This window comes from Artemia sp. Qi Xiang Cuo, chromosome 2, assembly GCF_049724085.1.
Source record: "Artemia sp. Qi Xiang Cuo chromosome 2, ASM4972408v1, whole genome shotgun sequence".
In the NCBI taxonomy this organism is placed as follows: Eukaryota; Metazoa; Arthropoda; class Branchiopoda; order Anostraca; family Artemiidae; genus Artemia; species Artemia sp. Qi Xiang Cuo.
Genome location: NC_142795.1, coordinates 70,028,723 through 70,047,463, shown reverse-complemented (window position 1 = coordinate 70,047,463; position 18,741 = coordinate 70,028,723). Strand labels below are relative to the sequence as shown.

Genomic DNA, 18,741 nt, shown 5'->3' with positions numbered 1-18,741 from the left:
ATAGGAATAAACTCGGGAATTAGAAAGCTATTCACCCCATTGATACAGGTCAATCCCGGATGCACCTATGACAACATACATAGATATGCCCGGATTCTCCACAAGTTAAATCTAAGCCTTCAAGCCAAAGTTGGATGTAGAAACTCGCAGCTTCGACAATGGAGAGAAAGAGAGAGGAAATATGACTAAACAGTTTAAAACTGGAAAGGAGCCAGAAAGAAATAGAGCAAGGGCGATTGTTCTAAACATAAGTCCAGTAAACCATTCCAGAAACAAAACATGTTGGAAATTTTTTTAAAATACATGGCAATATAAATATTTTGACCCACTGATATGTTTTTTAATCACCAAACTCCCGGAAACTCTTGACTCTGTGGTCTTAAGTTTGGTGCAATTACCTAAAAATGCAAAAGTGCCATTCACATTATGTACACGATTTTCTATCCTAAATAGCTAGGTTACGGAATGATAAGTAGCCTAAAACATTTTCCACTTTAAAAAGCCGTTTCAGACTAGGCTGATGTAAAAATCCATAAAATCATCATAATAATCGACTAACCCTATTACAATCATCATTAGCAAACTTCTGAAAAATAAAAAAATGGAATGGCAAAGGACACTCAATCTCTGATTAAGCATGAAAGCCTTTCTAAGAAAAGTTTATTCATTTGTTTTCAAAATTTATTAATTGCTCAGCCAAAAATTCCATTTTATTGCTGCTATTTGATCTTTTCTGCAACGTAATATAAACTTAGGTAATATAAAATTCTAAACAGAGCTCGAGTTTACACAGCACTATTTACATTACTAAAAAATTCACTCCGTGAGACAACATACCATAACATAAAGCTCTAAATTATGCTAGCGTGAAAGTTTTCGCGATGCGGCATGATAGAACCATAACTCTATAAAGGTTTGATTCCTATGAATAAAGTAGCAGTTTCAAAACAGATTGGAGCTTAGAGCTCCAATTCTTTTCAAGAATTACGAAAAAGAGGCGTCATGATTGTACAGTTTGATTGGCGAGGAGAAAGAACGAGTGAGAGAGAAAGAGAGAGAAGGGTTTTCCTAAACTTCAGCTATGGGTCATCTCAAAATAAAATTCTTGAGGAAAAAAGAAGAAATAGTAAAAACCTAAACAACATGTTTTGAAGTATCTAACACCCTGAAGATCCAGACAATGCAGGCTTATGTCTGGTGTCATTACTAACTATATCAACTGCATGCAATCTTAAAAATAAGTAACCAGTTTCAAAACAAAATGGAACATTTAAAGATGATGGAACTTACGATTGTGGTTCCTAATAAAAGCAATGGCAGTTTTAAGAACAGTGGATTTGTCCATTTTTCTTTTCCCTGAGCAGACCATTGTGCAGAGCTCCCCTATTAAGACATTAAATTGATCCCTTCTTTTCTTTTCGGACAGGTTACGGCTTTTCCTCTTTACAACTCCTTTCTCATCCATGGGATCCTCCTCACTATCACTGAAACAAATTAAAACTTTAAACCATGTGAAAAAAGAAAAAACTGTCCATTTCAAACATGCTTTTTAGTTTCTTTTATTTTTGTTTCAGCTTTCATAAAACCTTTCTAAAAGTGATGTACCATGGAAAGAAAATAATCTGTTAAATGTCACTATACATTGCTTGTCCCAAACATTTTAGCAATATTACAGATATGTAACCTCTTGCAGGGGGGACGGAGAAAAATCAGAAGCCCTCTTCACCTAGAAAAATAAAATAGGGAGAAAGTGTAGTAGCTTTGACATGGCATGTGCCTTTGACCACCTTGTGTTGCACTGCCATCTTACACATATTTTGGCAGTTAAACTTACCGTTACATGTATCAGCCCCTAGGAAGCTCTGATATATGTTATGAAAGTCAACACGTGCTTGCAGATTTTTCAAGAAATTTTTATCCATTTCAATCTCTAAATGTAAGTATTTTCGTGTACAGATTTTTTTATTATACTCTTTTTATATTAATATTGATTCACTTTTCATTGTTTTATATTGCAGTTACATCTTTGGAGTAAATAAATAGCATAATATTTCAATCTGAAATTCATAACCTATAACTGAATGAAAATATTTTATAATTAATGGCGGGTATGTTGTACGTGTGACCACAATAAATTGTACCTTTGACCGGTCAAAGGTACAACATGCTCGCCATTATTTATAAAATATTTTCATTCATTAGTAAGTAAATAAAAATGACCGATTATTTAGCATCATTTACATGATTTATATTCACTGAGACTTAAATTGAGAAACTTGCAGGTTTTGTTCGCCCTTCTTTGGATTTTTCTTATATTAAATAAAAAAACAAGTTTTTTTAACTGAAAGTAAGGAACGACGTTAAAACTTAAAACGAACAGAAATTATTCCGTATATGAAAGGGCTGTCCCCTCCTCAGCGCCTCGCTCTTTACGCTAAAGTTTGACTTTCTCACAACTCTATTTTTTTAAACAATAAAAAACTTTAGTGTAAAGAGCGAGGCGTTGAGGAGGGGGCAGCCCCTTTCATATACGGAACAATTTCTGTTCGTTTAAAGTTTTAGCGTCGTTCCTTACTTTCAGTTAAGAAAAACTAGTTTTTTTTATTTAATTTTTGAACGCTTTTGAATTAATGCAGGTTTTGATTTTGGCTCACCATACATGAATAATTAAAACAAAATTTGAATATTAATTTTACTTTTATTTGGTTAAATGGCTTTCTCGAAACTTGTTTAATTTTATTTACGAACGTTATTATTAGTAATAAATATACGCAACTTACGAATTAACTTACGTAACGAACTTCTATATTCATAAATTATTCCGTATATGAAAGGGGCTGTCCCCTCCTCAACGCCTCGCTCTTTACGCTGAAGTTTTTTATTGTTTTAAAAAATAAAGTTGTGTGACAGATTCAAACTTTAGCGTAAAGAGCAAGGTAATGAGGAGGGACAGGCCCTTTCATATACGGAATAATTTCTATTCGTTTTAAGTTTTAATGTCGCTCCTTACTTTCAGTTAAAAACTTGGTTTTTTTATTTGATTACTGAGCGTTTTTGAATTAATGCAGCTTCGATTTTGGCTCACCCTACATGAATAATTAAAACGAAATTTGCATATTTATTTTACTTTTTCGGCTAAATGGCTTTCTCAAAATTTTGTTCTGACGTAACTTATGAATTAACTTACGTAACGAACTTCTATATTCGTATGTTTTATTACGTATATTAGTGAGTTTGCCCCTAGTCGATACCTTGCTCTTTACACTGAACTCGAATTTTGTTCAAATCACAATTCGGGAATACTCCTCGGGAATATGCCGAGGAGTAAAACAGGGAAAACACGACCTGCCCTCAACAAGGAAGACATGGAGAGAGCTGTCCAACAAATTTTGGGGAAAAAAATGAGCATTGGTGAAGCTGCAAGACATTTCAACTTGAAAAAGCCCACACTGATATTTCATTTGAAAAGGTTTCAAACAGCTGGTGAGACCAAATTTGCTTATGAAGAAAACCTTAATGTAAAACAAGTTTTCAGTCATGAAGAAGAAAAGTTTCTTGTGAGTTATGTCAAGGAAGCAGCCATGATGCAGTATGGTCTTTCTTTGAAAATTGTCAGGCAGTTAGCTTACCAGTATACGGTCGCCAATACTAAAAATTATCCCCCATCATGGAATGACAATAAAATGGCTGGTAAACAATGGTTAAGGGATTTCAGAGAAAAATTCTCCGAAGAACTCTCATTAAGAAAACCAGAGCCAATTAGTCTTGCCAGGTCAACAGCTTTCAACAAAGAAACTATGAAGCTTGTCTTTAATAATTACAAGAATGTTTTGAACCTCTATAATTTTCAGCCATCTGATATTTGGAATGTTGATGAGATGGGTTTGTCAATGGTTCACACACCACCCAAGATATTGTCCCCTAAGGTGGTAAAACAAATTGGAAACATTACGTCTGGTGAAAGAGGCGCTAATATTACGATGATAGCCGCCATAAATGCTGCTGATATAAGCATTCCACCTATGTTAATATTTCCCAGGGTCAATTTTAAAGACTTTATGCTGATAGGTGCACCACCAGGTACTATTGGAGCAGCAAATCAGTCAGGGTGGTCCAATGAAAATTTATTCCTGGAGTTTCTGAAACACTTTATTAAGCATGTCAAGCCAACTGCTGCTACACCAGTGATTCTTCTGATGGACAACCACGAGAGTCATGTGACCATACCAGTGATCACTTTGGCAAAATCTTCTGGTATACATTTATTAACATTTCATCCCCACACCAGTCACAAAATGCAGCCCCTAGACAGGTCTGTTTTTGGACCTTTCAAAACCTTTTATAACATGGCAGCAAATGATTGGATATTGACACCTGGTAATTCTGGCAAGCCTATCACAATATACGATGTTGCTTCTTTAGTTGGATTTGCATATCCGAAGGCCTTCTGCCCGACCAACATTGTAAATGGCTTTAAGGTAGCTGGATTAGTGTCACTAAATGAAAATATTTTCACAGAAGATGAATTTTCATCTTCAACTGTAACAGACAGACCACTTCCTGTAGCTGAAAGTTTGAATCAGAATGATGAGGAAACCTTGGAACCCTCTGATTTATCATCAATAAATGCCACTGGAATCATTTCACCAGAGATGATTAGACCTCATCCAAAGGCAGGGCCCAGGAAAGAAGCTACCAAAGGAAGGAAGAGAGGCAAGTCAAGAATATTGACTGACACTCCAGAAAAGGAAGAAATTGAGAAACAGAAGATGAAAAAGAAAAAAGTGGGTCAAGTGAGCCAAAAGAAGAAAGCAACAAAACAGTTATTTCAGGTTGATTCAACGATTTGGAAGATCAGGAAAAATTTTAAAAGAAATAAAATTTCTAAAGGCGATTTTGTTGTTGTGAAGATGGCTGGAAAAAGGAGTGTGAAACATTTTGTTGCAGAAGTAACAGATTTATATGAAAGTGAATTACAAATTAAATATCTAAAGAAATTAGGTGATACAAACTCTTTTAGATTTGTAAAGACTAATCAAAAGAAGTACCACATTGATGAATCAGATATTTTATTGAAACTTTCAGTTCCAGTAAAAACCTGTGGGACTGCTTATCAAACAGGACATCTGCGGTTCGAAATTGATTTGTCAATATTTATTTTAGAATAGTTGATACTTGCTAAAAAATAAGTAGTAAACAAGTTCCTTTTAGTTCTTGTGCTTATTCATGTAAGTGGTCAAGGGTACAACATAGTGGTCAAAGGTACATGACCTATGTTGTACCTTTGACCAGTTAACATATATTTTTGTGACCTACACTTACTCCAAAAAAATTAATGCAATATAGGTTCCACAGATTATATGTGCGTATCAAGAACTAAAGTTTGTCATGAATACAATAAATCATTTCATATTGAAATACTGTTGCTGTAAAAAAAATTTTTTTTTTAAATGGTCAAAGGTACAACACTCTCCCCCTATACACACTGAAGCAAAAAGGAGGAAGTCATGTTTTCAACCTCAATTCAGATGAAAAAAGACTTTTTTTAAATTAGTCAAACAATTTTTTGTCATGATCAAATGTATAAACTTTTATCAAAAAACACACCCTGATCTCAAAAAAAAAATAATAGATAAAAATTAGACATCAGAGACAATGCTCTAGCATTGCCTATAGCAAAGAGCTCTAAGGCTTAAATGTATTCTTATTACCTATTATTTTTTCCCCATAGCCAGTTCATATGGAGGGAATGGGCATATAAACTTAAGAGGGGACTCATTCAATTGGAAACTGAAAGTCCCAGTGCCCTTTTTAAAATTCAAAAATGATCAGAGAGCAACCATGCCCCTCCCATGCCCTTTTCCTCCAAATACAATGCAATCAAAATCTTAAGAATGTTGTTTTATTCAAAATAGTCAAAAGGTCAAATAACAACGCCTCCAGCAATAACATAACCCCCACAGCCACTGGGAAAAGTATTGTAAGTTGTGCAAGTTGCCTATTGTTTATATACATGGCTGGTTAGTGGGAACTGCAATGGTTCTGAAACCTATTTTGTCATTGCACTTTACTAAAAACAAAATCCACTAAAACATTTTTTATCTATAATGTTCAAAAAAAACAGAACAATTACAGTGATATAAAATCTTGAATTCCTGAATTTTCAGGAATTAATATCTTAATATACTGAATATTCAATTAATTTTCATTAATTCTTTCCGGTCATTTTGATCATTGTAGTGATTTATTTTGATTTGTTATCTATGTTTTGAAAAACTAAATCCCACTGTTGCAAATCCATATAACTAATTTGTGGTAGTTGTATGCTTGGTAGATTATTTGATTAAATTTTGTTCTTTTTTGGTTTAATGGAGTTCTTCACTTTTTTTTAAAAACGTATTTTGTGGAAAAAGTTTCTTAAATTGATCTCAAAGAAAATAAGCCTGTTGTTCTCAACACAGAACTCTTGGTTGTTATGACAACCTACCAGCACAAGCCAGGGAGAAGACATCTGCAAATCAAGTTGGTCAAAATGGCATGTGGTATATTAGGAAGGACTAAGGAAATTAAAGTAAAACTTTCAGAGAATGTTAGGGGGGATCTTGAACAAAAAAAAACTAATTGTATTCAGGTTGTCAAAAGGGTGTATCTCAAGGAACAGCTATGGGGATAAATTAATAGTTTAAGGGACCCAGCTGAAATTTTTAAAGAGGATCAGAAAGGGGGATAAATTAGATTGTGAATTTTGCCAAGTTTTGTCTTGATGGGGCAGGGGCGTCATGAGGGGGCCCCCCTAACTTTGTTGGAATTCGGTAAAATTTTTGTTGAAGGCGCAAATTTTGGCCGAAATTTTGCAAAATCGGCCGAAATTTAGCAAAATTCTGAGTTCTGCAGAAAATTTGGCGTAAATCAGGTAGCAATTCGGTAAAATTTTGCAAAATCGGCCAAAATTTAGCAAAATTCTTGATTTCTGCAGAAAACTCAGCATAAATCAGGTAACAATTCGGTAAAATTTACGAAGATCACCCCCCCCTCCAATAAAATTAGCCTCAGGACGCCCTTGTGATGGGGAGCTTATCAAGGATTATAGACAAATTTGTAGTTGACGACATAATTTAGCTAGAATAAAAATCAATACATCAATTGATGAATTATGTATGTTGTGTCATAATTTAATAATGAAGTTCAGACTAGGTATGCTCTCATAACTTCTAGAGGGTTCAAGGCATTTACCCCCCCCTCCAGAAAATACCCCCTGTGGAAAATAAGGCTTTCCAAGTTTGAGAATTTTATTTGAGTTTTATTTTTTATTTTTTTATTTCTGTAGGGGGAAGGAATTTTGGTACTTGTGTATTATGCACCACTCACTCAAGTTTAAACTGTGTAAAATTCAAGAACACACCAGTTTTATTTCATTATTTTCTTTGTTACTTTAGAAATAAATTTGGGCAATAAATTTGCAAATTAGGGGGGGGGGGGGATATAGTATAGCAGGTCTGCATGCAAAATGTGTTTGGTACAATTATTCTGCATATTCGATAGAAAAGTGTACTTTAAAGCAAAATATACAGCCATGAACACAGTAAAATAACATAAATGAAAGGCACAAATAACATTAACTTTGATCAACAATCATCATAAAACCCTTAAATGAAACACTAACATTAATCTAATAATAGTACTTAATACTTGGAAAAATGGTAATTGAAAAAAAAAAACACTTAAATGAAACATTAGGGGTAAGTGGTACATACTGAGCATAGGTGCATAGTGAGCCACTAAGCTTAACTGCCATCTACTGAGTTGAAAAAGGACCCCCAAGCCATGAGATATAGTTTACAAGATGGCCAACTTTTTTGTCCACTTTTGAAGGTATGTTTCTATCTTCGTTTTTCACCAGCTCTCTTTAACCTTTTTGTTATACCCTAGGAAAAATATTTCTTGTATGCACTTCTTCATCTTTCTCTACTATGGTTTATCCTAGAAGGTTTTTTTTACCTTGTTTGAATCCATATTTATCAGAGAGCATAAGCAGTGTCATCTTTTACCTATTCTTACAATCAACTTCAGGCAGTTTCACTTTTAAAGAACAGACGGCCTGTGGTACATACTGAGCCACTCAGAAACAGTATATACTGGGTCAGTGGCTCACTATGTAGCATAGGAGTTTTTGCTCAAGTTTCTTCTAGAAACTGATTTGCTAATCAAAGTACTTTTGTTCTAGGAACTGATCTACAACCAGAAAGAAGTCTCAAAACGCCAAGAGTCCCAAGGGGCGATATAGAACAGTACAGACAGGATGCAGTAAAAAGGCAGGCTGAATCCAAAGAGAATACTAGACTAGCTTTGAATAAGGTCTGTGAAGGTCTTGGTGTACAAAAGGCTGGAAGTATGTTTGATATTCCCAGAGCAACACTTCATCGGCAGTAAAACAAATACAAGAATTTCAGTGATGACCAGAAGGTCTCAGCCAGTTTTGCCAGAAAGCATGGATTTGTCACCATGTTTTCTCCCAATGAAGCTGCTTTGATCACTTACTTAATCACTGCTTTGAACATATGTTATGGGCTTACTTAGATAGAGGCCAGGAAACTGGCATATTAATTTGCATTAGCAAATAACAAAAAATGACCATGAAAAAGTGGATAAAGAATGGATGTGTGGTATCTAATCTTGGAATCCTACTTTATCACTGAGGAAACCAGAAGCAACCAGCATCAGTCAGGCCACCAGCTTCAATCCTTGCAATGTGATGCAGTTTTTCAACAACCTGTGCACTGTGCTTGAAAAAACTGCTTTGATGCAGGTGATATATACAACACAGACAAAACAGGTGTGACAACAGTTAACAAGCCTCCAAAGGTCCTTGCCAAGAAAGGAAGAACAATAGTAGGTAAAGTCACTTCAGCAGAAAGAGGAACTCTAGTGACAGTGATCAGAACAGTTGCTGCAACTGGGCATTTCTTGCCTCCATACTTGATCTTTCCCAGAAAGAAATTTCATCCACATATGCTGAATGGAAGCCCTGCTGAATTGGCAGGAGGAGCAAACCCATCTGGATGGGTATCCCAAGAAATGTTTTTGTGACTACTTGCAACATATTGTCAAACATTCACATGTTTCAACTGTGCAGAAAAAGCTGCTCATACTAGACAATCACAAATCCCATATCTGGGTTAAATGCACTGGAATTTGGCAAGAAGAATAGCATAGTCCTACAGACTATTCCACCACACTGCAGCCACAGGCTACAACCCAGTGATGTCAGTGCCTATTTCTCATTCAAGGTCCAGTATAACAGGGCAATGGATAATTGGATGTTGAGCAATCCAGGAAAAACCATCTCAATCTACAATATTGCTGGACTAATTGGTTTAGCCCTTCCACTCACATTTACCCTTTCCAACAACCACAGTGGGTTTGCTAGATCAAGCATTTGGCCTTACAACCCAGGTGTATTTATAAAAACAAGATTTCCTGTGCTCAATGTTATAGACAGACCCAAAAGTGAGGAGAACAGATCAAGCAGTACCATAAATCATGACACAGAAGCTGTGGACTCTTGCCCAGAGGCTAACAGCACAGATGTGAGTTCCAGCCCTTAACTTGGAAGAGCAAGCATGAATGACAATATAAGACAGGCACACATATTCTCATCTTCAGTCCAGAACAGGTGAGGCCTTTTGCTAAAGCTACTACTAAAAAGCAGTCTCTCAGAGGTAGGAAGCAAGGTTCATCCAAAATCTTGACTGATACACCTGCAAAGCAACAAATCAAAGGAGAGGAAGTAGCAAGAGCCAGCAGAAAGGGGAAAGCTGCAAAGCCAAAGCCAAGAGGAGTGCAAAAGAAAGCAGCAAAGCAGGTTTTACAGTTTGACAAGGACAGTGATATAAGCCTTTCACTCCATGATGACAGTGATGATTTGTCACTTTACATTGGACAGGAGGAAGAAGACAAGCTATGTCCAGAGGACAGACTGTTTGACACTATTATAGTTGGCAATTTTGTGAAAACTTTTTATGAAGGCAAATACTTCCCTGAAGTGGTTGAGGTAAAGAATAAAGACTGCCCAAGTTAGTGTGCTAAGCATGGTGGGAGTGAATAGGTGGAAGTGGCCCAAAAAAGAAGATACCATTGTGAATCCCCATGAAGATATTCTGAAGAAAATTTCAAACCTGATCCCAGCAAAAGGAACAGCTTCAGGGGCATCTTCATTCTTTATTTCCAAGGATTGGTAAACATCTGTAGTTTCCATTTCTAGCCAAATGTTTTTTTTTTAGCATACCATTTTAATTTTCTTACTTTTCTAGCACTTTAACATTATAAACAAATTACTGTCATCTGTTTCATTTTTGAGAAGTTTTGTTTACCTTTGTACCATTTTAACACAATAAATGAATGATTTTTTATGTGAAAGTCTTCAAGCAGCCCAGTATGTATCATAGGATGGCTCACTATGCACCACCCCTGGTCTATACTGGGCCAGGTGCAGGTGGTACATAGTGATCCACTGATATTTCTCACTAGATGGAGCCAGTAATAAAATCTGCAAAAGTTACAAAAAAAAACTACTTGTTATGTACTATGTTATGATGCAAGAGAAGTAACAGAACACCCAACAGGTAGCAAGAAAATCCACTTTTCCAAAATCTGGCTCAGTATGGATCACTCTTCCCTACATTTACTTTATAGCCTACTGGATTTTTTGATTTTTTTTTAGTTAACAAAATGGTAAAATTCTACTTTAGCTACTTTTGGCTATCTTGGTAAGGGGTTAAGCTAGGAAAATAAAACTTTCAGAGACGGGTGTACAGGCTAAAGTATGGGTCAATATATACGAAATCATATTATTGAGTTAGGACTAAAGTGAATACACCATTCGATGCCTTTTTTATGCTGAATACAAATATAATAAGCATTTCTATCAGAAAAGAATTTCAGCCCCCCCCCCTATATATGCCAATTCCGGGTTAGGTTAGGTATTGCCGATATAGGGGGGGGGGGGGCTGAAATTCATTTCCAATAGAAATGCTTATTATATTCGTAATCAGCATAAAAAAAGGCATCGAATGGTGTATTCACTTTATTCCTAACTCAATAATATGATTTTGTATATATTGGCTAAAGTATGTCCTGGGAAGGAATTTTGAAGTAGGCCTGCCTACCTCCACTCCTTCTCCCTCTAGAGGGTTCAAAATTTGCCTATATGACAGGTTGAAATTTTGACAAAACAACATTTTACCTTAATTTCTAATTATCAGTTTCTTTTTCTCAGGTTTTAGTTCTGAAAATACAATTCCTGTTATTTGAGTAGAATTTTAAGCCATATCAATGTCTTTTTTCTTCAAAATTTTGGAAATGTATTTGCATATCTTTAAAGTCTTATAAATTGGGATTGAGCAAAGTTGTGAGGCTGAAAACAATTTTGTTGTACTTCATTTAAGCAGAAGATCTATTTTGCAAGATTTCAAATTTATAACACATAGATTTTTAAAGGTCAGGACCCTCTAGAGAGAGAAGGAGTGGAGGTAGGATTTCAAAATACCTTCCCAGGACATACTTTAGCATGTAGACCCATCCCTGAAAGTTTCATTAATCTAACCTAGGCTAACCCCTTTCCAAGATAGCCAAAAGTAGCTAGGCCTAAAGTAGAATTTTACCAAAATTTCCAGATACCTTGCTATTCTTCTGTAATTTTTTAGTGGCTAGGCTATATAGCCTACCTAGAAAGAATTATTTTCTAACATCAAACTGTCCAAATACTTCACCCCTCTTCCCCCCTCCCCATAGAAAAGAACACTTTCCAAATTTGAGAATTTTATTTGAGTTTAATTTTTTAAATTTTTATAGAGGGATAGAAATTAAAAAACTGGATTCTATAATCCAGTTTTTACACTAGGCTGGCCTATAAACATAAAAAAAAACTTCCAACTAGCCTGACCTTTCATTTGAAAATAAAATACTAACTTTTCTTTCTTCATTGATCTAGAATCCTTATAATCGGACATGGAGGAGACGGGTATTATAAAACCAATCTTGAATGGTTTGATTTTTCTGGTATTTTTTATAATTTTTGATGATGGTGAAGAAAAGACATCTATTCTGAATGATTAAAAAATTAATAGATGGTATACTAATCAATGCTTCGAATTATCCCTTTGGGTATGTAAGTTAGTTCCAGCAGCTTAACCTAGATTTAAATAGTAAACAGAGACGATTCTAAACCCGGATGCAGTGGTTATTGGATGTTCAGTTATTATTCAATTAATTTTTGTTTTTAATGAAAACTAAACATTTTGGCTCGGCTTTTCTGCTAGTTCTTTTTATTTTACAAGGTGACAAGTCGGAAGGTAAGCATTTTTGTTACCGTTGCAAGAATCTAAGGAGAAGTGATGTAGCCTATATAATAAAAGCTTCGTGTTTTCAGGGGACTAAAGTCTTAAAGTAGCTACGCAAATCTATGAAGAATAATTATAACAGGCATGGGCGTAGCAGCATATTGTCTAGGGGGGGCAGTAGATTGTGTGATGGAGGGCCTTTTATCAACTGCTTTTTCGGCCATATCTAATGTAAATTTGAAGGTCTAGGGGGGGGGGGCCGCTGCCCCCCAACCTAAGCCCATGATAACAGGTGCTCTAACGAAAAAGGGAATGGGCTGGGCATTTGGAAAGCAATACAGCTTTCAATTTTAATTTTCTTTGGCTTTCACTTTCGCCAAATTATTTCTGTTAGGCCTATCACCCAAGTTTAAAGACTATTCAAAGGAAAATTCAAAATAAGTAAACAGCAATATTAAAACCTAAGACGAGCAGAAATGAAGTTAAATAAGACAAGCTCGAAATAATTATAGACTAAATAACTTACCCAGGATTTTTACCCTGGCCGTACCCAGGTTTTTTTCGGGGGGAGGTTACTTAAGGATTTTTTCGGGGGGGGGGGGGAGGAGCTCTACACAAAAAAGACGCATAAAAAATTTGTTTATATCCATTTTGTTTTGTTTTTACAAGTCAGACATTTTTTTTGGGGGGGGGGGTCATACCCCCCAACCCCCTGGGTACAGCCTTGGTTGACCATATCTAAAGGAAACATAGTAATGAAATAAAAGTGGTGTCATTAGATTCCTGATTTTATGCTGTTTCAAAATATCAGGGTTACTTTTCTGACAATGCAACACTACCCCTGATAGTCCCAGATAAAGCTCTAATAATTGTTCTAGAATATATTTTTCCATTGTTTAACATCTATTTATGTCATTTCTTCTTTGTTAACCAGTTTTCTCGAATCCTTAACCCAGTGAAAAGCTTTTACTTAAGCATTTAATTTAAAAATAATGACAAATTAATAAGTTAAAAATAAATAAAAGAAAAATATTTCACCAATCAATTTTATATGGGGTACATTTAGAGCATAGGACAGAAATTGTAAAAAAAAGAATAAATAAATTGATTCCCCATTAAAGACTTCCTAGATATGATAATCACTGCTGTTGTTATTGCATCTAAGTTCCCCTCTCCCAAAGGGTAAGGTAAAGAGGTAAAGACTATGGCATTGGACTTTACAGTCCCTACTGGTGGTGCTGATCTCTGTTTCTTGGCCCTTCAGCCAGGAAGTGCAATGGGAAGTTGGAGGCCAACCATCCTTTGTTTTCACACACCCTTCCTGTTTACCTTCCTCAGAATTCTCGAGGTACCCATTTAGAGCTGGGTCGACTCTGGTTGAGCTTACAGAGTCACGCCAATGACCCCCGTCCCAAACCAAATAATTGGGTACACTAGGATTTGAATCCTTGCCCTCTCGGTCAAAGAATCCTAAATCCAGCACACCAATCCACTTGGCTAGGACGGCTCCCACAAAGAGGACCAGATACAACCCTACACTATTTTTACAAAAGTTGCCTGTTTTTTTTATTGGTTTTATTTGACTCTATGAGTCACTGTTCATAAAAATAAGCAAAAAATAATAATAATAGGAATCCACTTAATGAGGAAACTTCTTTGTACATTCCAGGCTATCTACATGATCTCGGGTTTTCTATGGGACTGATGCCGGCTTGGCCCTCTTACTGTAGACAAAATGGGTGCCCATATTGGGGGGGGCAGAGGGGGACTCCAGCCCCCCTGGCTGAATGATGTTGCCTTTTATTTTATACTTTTTTTTTGAGATGTCTTTTATACAGCATTGGAAGTGCCGATTAGACCAGCTAAGCCCCCCCTAAAATTCAGCTTATGGGCGCTAATGGTGGACAATGTTGAATGTATATGTATCTTACTTCGTCATTGTGGCGTAAATTGCTATGGGGCATGGGGGGAGGGGGCGACTGCACCCCGGACTCCAGTCCCCCCAGATTAGCATCTTCAAAATCCTTTCAAAACTTAAGCGCCCACAGAAACAGAACAGTTTTCTCTAGCTTTTATACCTCTGCCTTTATGATACTATATGGTTCATTTTTATTTTCTTTTGGGCCATTTCACTTGACTCGCGAAAATTGGCTCCAAATTTGCCCCTTCGCCTTGCTTTCCCAGGATTTTGACGAGATTACGGCCCTGGATATGATTGTTTCCGGCCTGAAAATCTTAGAAAACGTCCTTTCTAACTTTAGCAAACTTTAATTACTTTACGAAAATCATATTTTTCCCAAATAAGTTATGCAAAGTGTGCCACGCAAAACTAAGAAAGCCATTTTTCTTTTCTGGCTAATAGAATTCTGGTGCATTTGCATAACTTACAGGTGGTGGGGTATACAAAAAATAGCAAGAAAACACAAATCTCATGAGAATTAAAAAAGGAAATTTTAAAAGCAAAATAAAAATCTTATTGCGTAAACTCGAAAGAAAAAAAATAATATTTGTTGTAATTGCAAAGCATAGACACTACTTGAAGAACTTAAACTGGCGAAACTTTTGAAACATGTTGTGTTCATATCATTTTTTTTATTATTCAAGAATTTTGAAAATAAATCTTTGACTTTTTTTTACTAAAAATAATGGCAACGTTTCCTGTCAATTACAGCTGCTGTTAAAAGATGCTATCAATGCCGGTCAAGAGGTCCGTTAGGTGATTGTAAAGATCCATTCAGCCCTGACAAGAGTCCAGATGGATCAACTCAAACCATTCCCTGTGCATCCGGATGGTGCGCTAAAATTATCGAAGGACAGAACTTCAAAAGTGATGGTAAGTCCCTGGCAAAATATGTTTAACTCCGCGTTTGAATTTGGCGTTTTATGGACAAAGCAAAAAAAGAATCAGTCAATCTTAAACCCGTTGTTGCGATGGAGTGATAAAATTATCTCATATCTTCAGTGGTTGATTAACTTTCTGTTATGTCCGTAAACCGCCAAATGAAAATATGGCATAGGAGTGATAGTAATTCTGAGCGAACATGAGCGTAAAAAAGGTCCGAAAGCAGGGTATTAGGCATACTTCTACAAATAAACCTCAAGTGTTTAAGGTGAGAGGGGAAAGTTATAAAAATATTGAAATGCCCTTTTTAGTGAGTATGTGTCCTTCTAGGGTTTTCTTTTATTATTAATCAGAAATGGATTAATAATAAATGGATTAATTATCATAAAAAATTGCTCTTCCTGCCTTTAATTCTGATGGAGCCCTTATCCCATTTTTGAAGCATTAACTCAGCAATGTATCTCCGTGGTCTCTTTTTGCCTTGACAGTCCCAGTAAGACATCAAGATGCCTAATGACTCTTTGCCAGAGATGATTACCACACAATGTTCATATGCTAACTACTTGCTACCACCTTGGTTTAAGCTTAAAATCAAGCACGTTCGAAATTTCAGACGAGGTATGATCAGCATAATTGTATTACGTATATACCTCTCTTACAGACGGCATTGTGTTAGTATGTTTTGGATGCGAGTAAATAGAAGTGGGTAAAATTAGGTGTTGTCGATAGTCGAAGACGAAGGACTAGCTACAAGATTTCAGTGGATTACTGATATTTAGGAACATGAAGCCCATGACATATCTTAAATTGATTCTTGGGTATTATGTCCTTGAGTATATGTCCAAGTTCCCTTTTTTTTATGACCCCGTTAAACTTGTAAAAGCTATTTCTTTTCACAAATTATTACAATTTACGTTTTTTCACCCCTCCCCCTTTTCCTTGCACTTTAAGGAGTTTGGCAGCAAGATCTACTACCTGTTACTGACCATAGTAATTGCAGAGATAACTGTAATTATTGTTACAATTTATGTCCTTTTTTTCGTTTTTTCCCTTCCTTAGTGTAGACGTCAATTTTTCATTAGCTCAAAGCCCCCTTTTCTCCTTTTTAATCATCTACCATAAAGTAATCCCCACAAAATTTCGTTGTTTTCAGACTTAACTGCCCCTCCCACCTCGAACAATAAAGGAGGGTCTCCAAAAATATGCCTTATATTCGGAATGCGGACCTTTTTTTATCATCATTTTCAGTGCCCCCAAGAACTGTGAAGAAATCCTTTCAATGTAACCTCAAAAATACACTTTTTAGCCCTCCTCCTCGTCTCAAGGGCGAGCTTAGCTCATTTGCCCTCGGGGTGGTGACGGCTGCATAGGATAAGCTTATAAGCTCGTCTTTCCTATCGATTGGTAATAAAACATTTTTGGTACAATTTGTTTTTGGTTCATCCCATTATATCGGTATCTTTATTGTACTGTTAAGCAATACAAAAATACGAATGAGGGGTGGGGGCAGGGGGCAGATCCCTTCTTAAGTAAAAAAAAAACACCAATCAATAAGAGCACCAGGTCCTGAAAAGGAAAAGGTACATGTCAAAATGGCATGTGTCCTCAAAATAACGTAAAAAATAAGAGATTCATATCGGCCCTTTCATCACACCCAAGAAAATCAGACACAGCTTTTCTAGGGTAATCAGAGTCACTAAGAAAATTTTGAGGCAAGTAAAAATATTCTACTTATACTGAATACTGAATATTTACATACAATCTTCATAATGCAATAAAATACAAAAATTAGTTTCCCTGATCAGATCCAGGAAACTCGGCAGGCGGAGAGGCTATGCTCCAAATTGGTGGTTTTCGTTAAACCAAACATGCTTTTTGTTTTACTTTCGTAGTCAAGGGGCTTAGCCCCCCCCCCCGCCCGTCCAACTGAGGTTGTGTTGTTTTAATTAAATTCTTTAGGAGTAACAACAAATGCTTGATTTCTCTCCCTTTTAGATTATGGAACTGCTGTTGAACGAATATGCCTAGTTTCTGCACCAAGTGATCATCAGGAACGCTGTACTGAAGCAATTCGCAAAGATAAAAAGCTAACACTCTGTTCATGTACAGGAGATTTATGTAACGCTTCAATCCGCTTAAATTTTAGTGTTTTTATTGTAGGTTTTTTAATCATAGGAGGAATGGTAGTCCACTAAGTTTTCACGAAATAAAAATAGTATGTTTTCTTGTCTGGTAAATAAATATATATTTTTTAATAAATTTTCTATTACGTACTTTTTAATGTAAAACTATTTGGCTTAAAATTAGTCATAGCATTAATAACACTTAGATTATAGAATGGTAGAATAGAGATTTCTGAGATTATGGTAAGATGTTCAACTACAACTCCAATTCTGGAAAGACACGAAACCTTTCTCCGCTTAGAGAAAACACCGCTTTGCACCGCTCCGCTTTGCTCGATCTTACAAATTTTTCAAAGAGTACACAGGTAAAACGAAAAAGAAAAAACTGCTAAGATAATGAAGAGGCCTAAAATATTGCTATAAGCAAACAATGAGTTAACCACCTACTAGAACTAGACCACACGTTTGAGTATTCGGGTCCAAGTTGACTGAGTCTGACTCAGGGTTGCCACCGTCAGTAGGATTTTACTAGATCTAGTAAAAAAAAATCTAGTAAAAACTAGTAAAAAGTCATGATTTATAGTAAACAAAACTTTTTTTTATTTTCAATGAATTCATGGAAAAACATTATCGTAAATATATGACAATTTACAATTTTTGCTTGTCTGTCTCTCAAAGAGACAGACAAGCAGTCACCTATTTTGATAAACAGACACTTGACTTCCGGCGTCTAAAGGTCGACAAATACCTTTCTCAAAGTCTCAGCGAAAATCGGATATCTCCTTCTTCTAATTCACAGCAGGCGGGCTATTCAGTTGATACTATTTAGCCCTTTTCTTTTTGCTTCACTCTGTGGGCAACAGAGCTACTGGCTTGGTTGTCTCTTATTTATTAGATATTCTCAGATATCTTTCAGTAGATCTTTCGCCTAAAGGAGTTCAAATATAAGATGATAGATATTAATTTATGTGCTCTTTGTGCAGGTATAGTTGGCTTGGCTCTTTGCTGATAGTGAGATGTTGTGGTGTTTGAAGCATTTTAACACTTTACAAAGCAAGGTATGTTGTGCAGACGTCAGCATATTACATTCAAATAGGCAATGGTCAATTGTTTCATTATTCATATTACAATGCCTGCAAAGAGGGGACAGGGGAATTGAACCACTTGAATTAGAAAACTTATATGAGAATGCAAGAAAATTTAGTCCATTTGTTCCAGAACGAATTCTATGATAAATTTTTAGAAAGATACTTATTGGGAAAGGGGGAAAGGATAGGATTAATCTTATTAAAATTAATATCTGATAGCCTGCATCGGTAAATATCTCTAATTGGGATTGGTCTCCCACTTGGCTGGTCAATATTTATAGCACTTTTTGCTATTTCATCAACCTGATGATTACCAATTATGCCAGAGTGGCTAGGAATATATGAAAATA

The 18,741-nt window shown here is 35.9% G+C and overlaps 2 protein-coding genes across 4 annotated transcripts in view; one reads left to right on the top strand and one right to left on the bottom strand.

The window, feature by feature from the left end:
- Clk (circadian locomoter output cycles kaput protein Clock) overlaps nucleotides 1-12,068 on the bottom strand; it is a 103,226-nt gene extending 91,158 nt beyond the window's left edge. For all 3 annotated transcript variants that reach the window (XR_016143120.1, XR_016143119.1, XM_089102788.1), the window contains exons 1-2: nucleotides 11,968-12,068; nucleotides 1,291-1,484 (exon numbers count right to left, since the gene is read on the bottom strand). Coding sequence is in view for 1 of the 3 variants with exons in the window: in XM_089102788.1 (XP_088958914.1) it covers nucleotides 1,291-1,484; nucleotides 11,968-12,008 (235 nt within the window). In the remaining 2 variants the exon portion in view is untranslated. The remainder of the gene's footprint in view (nucleotides 1-1,290; nucleotides 1,485-11,967) is intronic.
- Nucleotides 12,069-12,214: 146 nt separating this feature from the next.
- Nucleotides 12,215-17,439, top strand: LOC148955558 (UPAR/Ly6 domain-containing protein rtv-like). Its single transcript, XM_089108250.1, has 3 exons — nucleotides 12,215-12,350; nucleotides 15,010-15,171; nucleotides 17,176-17,439. The coding sequence occupies exons 1-3, from the start codon at nucleotides 12,281-12,283 to the stop codon at nucleotides 17,373-17,375; spliced, it is 432 nt and encodes a 143-aa protein (XP_088964376.1). The 5' UTR covers nucleotides 12,215-12,280; the 3' UTR covers nucleotides 17,376-17,439.
- Nucleotides 17,440-18,741: the final 1,302 nt, after the last annotated feature.